General features: G+C 45.7%; 1 protein-coding gene across 2 annotated transcripts in view; it reads left to right on the top strand.

The window, feature by feature from the left end:
• Positions 1–416: 416 nt before the first annotated feature.
• Positions 417–8,627, top strand: part of zswim5 (zinc finger, SWIM-type containing 5) — a 37,760-nt gene continuing 29,549 nt past the window's right edge. For both annotated transcript variants that reach the window (XM_062482120.1, XM_062482119.1), the window contains exon 1: positions 417–982. In XM_062482120.1, coding sequence (XP_062338104.1) covers positions 481–982 — 502 coding nt within the window. In that variant the 5' untranslated portion in view covers positions 417–480. The remainder of the gene's footprint in view (positions 983–8,627) is intronic.

Below are 8,627 nucleotides of genomic sequence, written 5' to 3'. Positions count from 1 at the left end.
GTATTTGCCAGCTATTGACGAGTAGGCCTATTTGACGTAATTATGCGAATTTAATTCGCAAGTAAGTGGCTTTGTTATTCACGTAACGCTACAGTCGACGCACGAATTGCAGGGGGGGGGGGGGGGGGAGTATTTCTGCTCGTCCGAGACAAGACCAACCTTGAGCTACCTCATTCTAAACAGAACTGTCTTGTTGTAACCTATGATAAATACGTTGTACTACTGTTATTATCAATAATTTTAACAATTTAAATCGACAATATTAGATTAATTAGGGAACGGTTGAAGTTCAGGTGAGCAATACCAGACAATTCATGACACACTGACGAAAGTTACAGACGACACAGTCACCATACACACTTGAAGGGAGGGGGGTGTTTGTTATTGGTGGTGACGTATCACCGCCCTCAGCCCCCACCGCGGAGGCTTGTCTGTGCAAATCCGAGACTGGTCGTTCGTTCAGTGTATATTCTGGTCGTTATGGCGGAGGGACGTGGAGAGCTACCGCCTCAGCCGCCGCTTCATCTCTCTTTACCCCCGGCAAGCAAGCGACCGTGCTTGCGCCCGGCTCCTCGAGGTCCTGGTCCGGGGCCTGGACATGGTTTTTCTAACTCCCGCTATCGTAGCCCGGAATCTCTGTTGGACTGCGCTGCAAAAGCCGTAGCGGAGAAATGGGCCTTCGAGAGGGTGGAGGAGCGCTTCGAACGGATCCCAGAGCCTGTACAGCGCCGCATAGTATACTGGTCCTTTCCGAGGAACGAAAGGGAAATATGTATGTATTCATCGTTTCAGTGCCGTGTTGCCGGCGAGGAAGGTCCGGCGGCAGGCGCAGGAGCCCCCGCTGGATCTGGGTCTACCCCCGGAGGAGTTCCCAGCAGTACGACGGGTACCACAGGGACAGGGGGCACAGGAGATGGACTGCCTTTCCGTAGGGGCATCCGGCTTTTGGAGACCGGTTGTGTAGAGAATGTATTACAAGTCGGTAAGTGGAACAAATTCAATTTTTATAACAGTACCCACATGTGATGCACCTAGCCCCATTACCTTGATCAAGAAGGACACCTCGTAGTTTTACCCGAGAAAGCTATTGAAGTTTTCAAATACCACGAAAAGTAGGAAAACTCAGTATTATGACGATTTATGTCACTCATTAAACTGCTTCAAATATTCCTGCCAGAATAAATTGTTTAGTCTATCACCAACAGTTGCTTTACGAATTCATATGGCTATAACGTTTCTTGATAAGAGCAAGGATAGTCTACAACATAGGTCCGTATCAGCTGCTGTTTAAAAATTAAAGGTCTGTCCGTTGCCTTTGTGTTAGTCGTTGTTAGTGGCTCCTTAACCAAATTTTACGTTTTTACGCATAATCTTTGAGTCTACAGTTTGAAATACAAATCGACATTTTCACAACCCCCAAGCTTTGCCACGCTTAAATTAGCCCAGGCTACGTTGTTGAGTCGATCCAGGCTATGTGCTGGCAACAATCAGCACTTTTTTTTCCTCTCTCTCGTCGGGGCTATTGAACGCAACCCTTTCAGTGCGCGGAGAGGGATGAAGCATAGGCTACGCGGATACAATAGATCACCATTAGCGGCAGTTTTCTATGCATTTGTTTTAATCATAGCACTCATTTATGTTTAGTATTGGTGAAGGGTTGGCGATGTTTAGGACAAAGACAGTTATTGAGTCTCTTGTTATAATTAAGCCAACATAATCCGCTTTGATCCAAATCCCATATCTTTTGTTTATTTGATCGTTGGACAGGACAAAGGAACGTAGTTACTGTAGTGAAGAAAATATTTGCGCGTGTGCGATCATGCATTGGCCAAGTTTGGATGAATCAGTGCCTTCCATTCGACTAAATCATATTTGTGCCGGGAAGCAAGGCATTTGTCTTTGGCTAGTCTGACTGCTACACAATAGCTTTCCAGTTGAGATGATCGATATCCGTCTCGCATTTCCAAGGCAATCATTGCAGAATAGCCACACTGCCGTTGGGGTAATTTCAAACAAAGGGATGTTTCGCGAGTAGCGATCTTTACCGAATTAATGTTACATTGTATGAATCTACCACTGTTTAAGCATGAAAGTGTTTTAAGAAATAACGTATCTCCATAAACCACTGGACTTCGCAATTGCCCTCTTTTGTTGAGAGCCACATGCGGTTCATGTTCTTTGAGGAGTGGAAGCCGAATAAAGCAGCTTTGGCCGGTCTCCCGGAGTAACCTTAGACCAGTCAACGATTTGTATTCTATTCAACGTTAGGTTGAAAAGTAGTATTGAGGTTATTATATAAAGTTGTGTTGGTTGTAGGTAGAAAATGTGTTGTTTAATATAACGTGTAGCTATTTATATGAATATAATGTTGTAGCTTAAAACCAATAGGCTTTAACACACAAAAGGAAATACATTCAAACCATGTGGGGCCATTAACCCCCCTTCTCATCCCTCCAAAATGTGCATTTATTTATAAAGGCATCTGCTAGGGTGTGTGGTAAAGCATGATCTCAGTGGGTAGTGAATCCTCTTCTTAGCTTGAAATTTGAGTGACTTACTGCCAGGAAACTATTCCAGACCTACCAGACAGTCATGGATTTTAGGATCCCCCAAGGTCATCAAAGACTGCTCAAATCTCAGGGTCATAGATATAACTTAAGGTTCTCTGGCTTAAGTAACAAGCTAGCAAGCTAACTATGAAGGTAGTGTCAGTGGGGTTGGAGAATAAACAGTCCATTCTGTCCTGGGTTTGGATCCTTCCTGTTGCGCCTTGTTCAGTTGACACTGACAGTACTAGATACCAGGCCTGATGACCTGTTGTCCACTTCTAGTCTATTTTTTCATCTACATTCCTTTCCTCTACTCTCTCTTTCCCTCTTCCTGTTTTCTCAGGCCAGCCCCATCACCTTGTCACCTGGGCTGTAACTCAGCTATGAACAATACAAGTTAAATCCCTTACTCTGCTTTTTGGCTTAACAAATATTGCACCACATTGTTGGCAGTTAATGTGAACTGTGGTTCAAGATCTTGTCGGTGAATCCTAAAGGATTGCCATTTATAGTATGTTGTCTTAGAATACGCAGATGTAAGGGCGCAGATCGGCCATGGATGAGAGATGGGGTTTGGCTTGTAGATAAAAGCTTTTGTCTGGCATGCATAGCCTCATAGGCCTACTGTCTGCTATTGAACACAAGCTAATCACCACATTGGCCTGCACTGATAATCTTCCCTGGGGTTTAAGTCATTATTAGAATAATCAAAGCTAGTTGTGTGTGTGAGCATAAATGTGTGTGTACGTGTAATCCCCCCATCCCCCACACACACGAAGTGTAGCCCCCCACGCTAGTCTTATAAAGTCCTCAGAGATAGAGGGAGAGAGATGGGGGGGGCGGGGCGGGGGGGGGGGGTTCCAGCTTTTAGTCAGGCCTCAGGATTATTGGGTCATGCTTTGTTACCCAGCTGTAGAAAAACCCTTGTTCACAGACAGGAGAACCGGGCTGTGTGTGTGTGTGAGGGTGTGAGGGTGTATAGTGTTGCGTAAAGCCATGGTATCCCCCTCTTTTTAAAGGGTGACTGACTTCTACCGAGACAAAACCAGAGCCCGAAAGGATTAGACCTGTGCTCACGCACGGTAAAGTCAACTTCAAACTTTTCCCCTGGTGTGTGCTTTCTTTCCTTAGGGATGTGAGGTTTGATTGATGTTTAAATAGTCTCTGATATGTGACTACCAATGACGTTATATCTCTTACTAAATAATCTTACTCTGGGGTTGATAGGAAGTGACATCACCATTTGGTAAATTCCCACCACCTCAAACATCCCCACCAAAGCCAGGTCCTTTAGCCCATATTGGGGTGACTCAGCCAGCATCATCATCCCCACCTCTCCCCCTGGGCTGATTGTGGAACAGTCAAAGGTTTAATGTAGCTCAGCCAAGTAGGATCCCCTCTTTGCTTTTCCTGACTTGACGTCTCATTTGTAATGCCTGTATTTTGGAAAGTATTTGCGGTTTCCTAAGACATGGGGAAACATGGTTGTTGTTTGAGTTCATCAGTTCTGGTTAATACTGAGGTTGAACAGCTGCCTTTGTTACGTGCCTGCATGTTCCTGTCTATTGGTATCTCCTTCCATTTTTGGCACTGAAGGAAGTGGAAAAGTTTGGTTCACCTAAAGTCACAACACATCACCTCCCCTCAAACATATGTCTACATGTCCACCTGTCTACATGTTGGTTTGTGGAGACCTTAACTCACATGTCCACATGTTCGTCCCATCCAAGAGTACAGTGGATAACGTGTCCATCTACAGTGCCGTAAGATCCGAACACTCAAGGCTTTCAAAGGAGTTGTGTTGAGCCATATATTAATTTGTTTCTCCACAGTGATGTCATTTGCTAACGAGGCCTAGATACGGTATTCTCAGCTCTCCTTTCCCTGAGTGGTACTGTCATTTCTGCCTTTGTATTCGGGACACATCTTATTCAGAGCCATCGCCGTTTAACAAGGGACCCCTGATTCGGCCCGTCTCCCGTCACCCAGACAGACAATATTTAATCAAGGTAATTAATTCCATGCCTGCAAGTCTCAAAGAAAATCAGTAAAACAAACCTTCTCTCCACACTTATTAGCACTCAGGTTTTGAAGGACACAGCCATTAAGAGCCTGTTTTTGTCTTTATCAAAGGATGGAAATGAATTTGATCGAGGGGGGAAGGGTGGAGGTTGGTGTGGGGGGGGGGGGGGGGTGCTTATGGAAAAGCTTTCATCGGCACTAAGCGGAGCGGAATACTCCATGTGGTGGAGCTAGGTGGGAGAGCACGCTCACAACTCCCCTTTACCTGCCTTCCCGACATTGCTGCGCTGGATGGCTGCGTCCTCAGACAGCCCAGAGGACATGGCCTTGTTCAGGAGGGCTGGAGCTAGGGAGAGTGGGCAAGGTTGACTGGTCCCTTCCTCTCTGGGAATTGATATCTGAACTTTGTATTGATCTCACTTTGTATTGATCTCATAAGATGCACCATTGATCATTCTTACCCACTCTCCTCTCTAACCTTGCTCTTAGACAGATCCCAATCACTTTTGCTTAGCCAACACACTTACATGAATTGGTCTCTGTATAAATGAACCGTTTGGTGCAAGACTACATACAATACATAGGAGTACAAGACATTGTACTCCTGCTAGTTCATTTCTGTGTGTCAACTCAGACTAGCAAACAACAGCACAGAGACCCCAGCTCTATCTACAACTTCTCTCAACATGCTTCTTGCGTGTCTCACGTGTCGGCTCATTCTCAGAAGAATCGTCTGTCTTTGTAGTATGAGCTGGGTACACACACCCGTCCAGCTGATCAATAACGACCTTGCCCTGTTGGCTTAAATGCTGCGCCGACCTGATAGCCTCTCCCGAGAGTTTATCAGCCACACATATGAAAAAAGGGCCTCGAGCACATGTGTTTTACAGTGTCCATGTCTTATCCCGCGTGTGTATGTGTGTGAGGAAAGGGAGGGGGGGGGGGCGGTTGAAAAATGTAAGGGTGGTTTAAAGAATTTGTTCTTCTGCCCTCGGGCGTGTTCCATGTTGATAATGTTGTAATGTAGCCCGGTGCCTGCCAGAGGCATGCTCTCCACCCTGCATACCTTCTGTTTGCTACAGTATGTCACAATTCACACTCCGCAAACACTTTCCACATATCTTGGCTATGTTGGCCCCTTACGGCTTGCCGTAGCTCACACATGCTCAGTTTCCTGCCTGCTCAAACACAAGTCAAGGCAACAACAGAACTGGATACTCCATGTGTACTACATGTCTACTACATGTCTACTATGGGGACGCCCATATCGATCCCCTCAAACCTCCTCTTTTAGCCCTGATGAGAGAGAGATGTTGCTAGCATCTAAACGGTTATACGTTTGTGATAGCGTGGTGGTTTTCTAGCACAGTTGTATGTGATTATAACTCCTCAGACTGGTCGTATTATTCACCAATGTTATCCCAAGGTGGCTGCTGGTGCTCTATGTGACTCAGTGAAACCAGATTAGATACGATTGTTGGAGAAATCAGAAACGTCCCGTACTTTTCATGTCGAAAACACAGCTCCCCTCTGGAGTGCAGATAGGTTTGTGTTCTACCCTTGGGGAGCTTTATTCCCGAATGGCTGATAGACACTGTGTATTGTTCGTCAGCTGTGTTTGAAGTTGTTCCCGGCTATGTTCTGAAGGTGAGACATAGATTAGTATGAGTTTCTAGGGTGCTGCCTCTATACGTGCCTGGCTTCTGTCCACGTGCGTGTCACTGACAGCTGAGCCGAGGACGGAGGAAGAGAAGGGCTGCTGGACTTGAAAGAGGAGTCCTCCAGACAGACAGACAGACAGACAGGCTGATAGGTCTGTTATGGCCTCATTTGGTTGTAATTGCCTAACAAATGCAAAGGAAGAGCACTAGGGCCTAGCATAAAGAGGGGAGGGAGCCAGCCCTAAGAGAGGGAAGGGCGGTTGGGATACACAATATAGGAGGGAACAGGCAGATCAACTCGTAACCCGGTCTGTACGGTGAGCTGTCTTCCTCGTAGAAGCCGTATCACACGGTATCATCTCTCTCTCTCTCTGTCTGTCTTTCTCTCAGGCGTTCACATCTTTTATGCAGCAGGTTTTGTGTGCTGGCCTGGGAGGGTGTGTTGCCAGTTCACATGGAAACGTAGTTTTCTGCGACTGGACTACAGGAAGGGATAATGTGTATTGAAGAGAAGGGTTCAAATAACCAACAAGAGGTCCAAGGAGAGGGACTGAGGCAGCTATGAGTGAAACCCAATGCAAGCCCCTCTTTCTTTCCTCAGTAATTAATCCCTTAGTTGAAATCCAGCAACTGTTGTCACCTTTTTTCTTGACTTCTTGGATTCAGCCCGTTCTGAGAACATGTCTCATAAACAAAACTTTATTGAATTGAATCCCTTTTTTTTGGTCTTTCTTGCCACATGAATAGTCTTCATCTGCTCTGACCTTCTAGTATTGATCAGAGATGACTGAATAGGACTGATTCAAGCAGAATGGCTGACTTCTGCTAGCTGCACTAAAGCACAGCCCCGAAGTGCAATTGACAGGATGAACACAAAATCCTCTCCAAAAGCACTTGGATGTTCATGATGTCCTAACTAAGCATGGGAGCTCCAAGCCTCCAACTGGAGGCCAGGCCTGTAGACCAAGGAGATAGAACTTCTGAATAGTTCTCTATTCTGGGTGATGTGTAATGGAAGGTCATTCTGTACATGGACAGCAGCAGAACAAGCTGGTTTTGTTAAGCTGCAGAATGTCCTGGTGGTTGGGGAAGTACATGGAGGTCCAGATCTCAGATTTTGAGATTTGAGCTCCTCAAAGCCATTTACAATTGACCTTTTCACTCAAGTGTTGTGAAGTTTTCAGCGGTAACCATGGTTTTCATTTGTGTCTAGTTGTATAGACCCTCGAATGTTATAAATGCCAAGTTATAAATGTAATGTTATAAATGCCATGTTATAGGCCCACAGCACAGACACATCTCCTCTATCTCTCCATGTGAGTTAACAGACACCTAGAGAGTGGCTCTGTTTTCGGTGAGCAGAACGGGTCACACAGTACTGTGTGCATTCATGTCTTTTGTCATGCACACTATATGGCATGTGTATTGCGATGACCACAGACAGCAATGTCACACGCCTCGACAAAGGAGCGTCGTTGCTGTAAACAAGATGGTAACCCAGAATAGCTGTTACACCTGGCAGTGTTCTGTCAGGGGTTCATTTAGTTGTGTTGTTGTCACATTAACCATGCAACACGACTACTGGGACTAAAAGAAAATGGGTCCAACAGATTGTTTAGGAAGGTTATTTAGGTGTACATAGTTACCTACAGGAGATGGAATGAATTGGTTTAGGTTTTACAAGAATCTACACCTCTTGTTTGGCTGGATTGCTTTGCAAATCCAGCCAAATGCAATCCAGCCAAACTGCTCCACTATTGCAGCAGTATGAATAAACATACGTGAGGCATTCAAGTACCCCTGTAGCAAAAAATGAAACTTTCAGGGAAAAGGCCCTTTTTTATTGTTCAATTGGTGCAGTTGTAACAGGAGGGCTGTTTTATGGAGCACTTGCAGATATAACTGTCTGCTATTATTGCATGTTAGGGTCCCGGTCCACTAGCATTATCCAGCTGCATTTCAGTGTTTACCAGAAATGTGTGGCTGGAAGGTGGATTTGAGTTATTATCCACTCTCAAAGTGAGCCCTGTTTTTGCAGGAGTGAACGTCTCTCTGTGGTGAATATTGATAGCCTCCTCCAAGTCTGGTGGTGGTTGTAGAAATGCTGCATAATTGTATGGGGGAGGGAGCTTGTTCCCCAGCTCTTGTACTAAATGAACATAATGCAAATACCAATGGCAAAGTACCCCTCTATCTCTGTCTCTCTGTCTCTCTCTCTCTCTGTCTCTCCCCCTTCCTTCCTCCCCTCTTTTCCAATCCAGGCTCTAATGACAGGCCTGTGTGTTTCTGCAGTGGCTGTGCTGATATGGCCCATTAGGCACTTGCTTCTCCCAGGCAGCCAGATGAATGAACAGACGACTGCAGGAGAAGGGGGGACATGCGGGGCGAAGGAGGG

Source organism: Osmerus eperlanus, chromosome 16 (genome assembly GCF_963692335.1).
Source record: "Osmerus eperlanus chromosome 16, fOsmEpe2.1, whole genome shotgun sequence".
Lineage (NCBI taxonomy): Eukaryota > Metazoa > Chordata > Actinopteri > Osmeriformes > Osmeridae > Osmerus > Osmerus eperlanus.
Note: the sequence above shows the minus strand (reverse complement) of the source record. Positions and strands in the feature narration are given on the sequence as shown.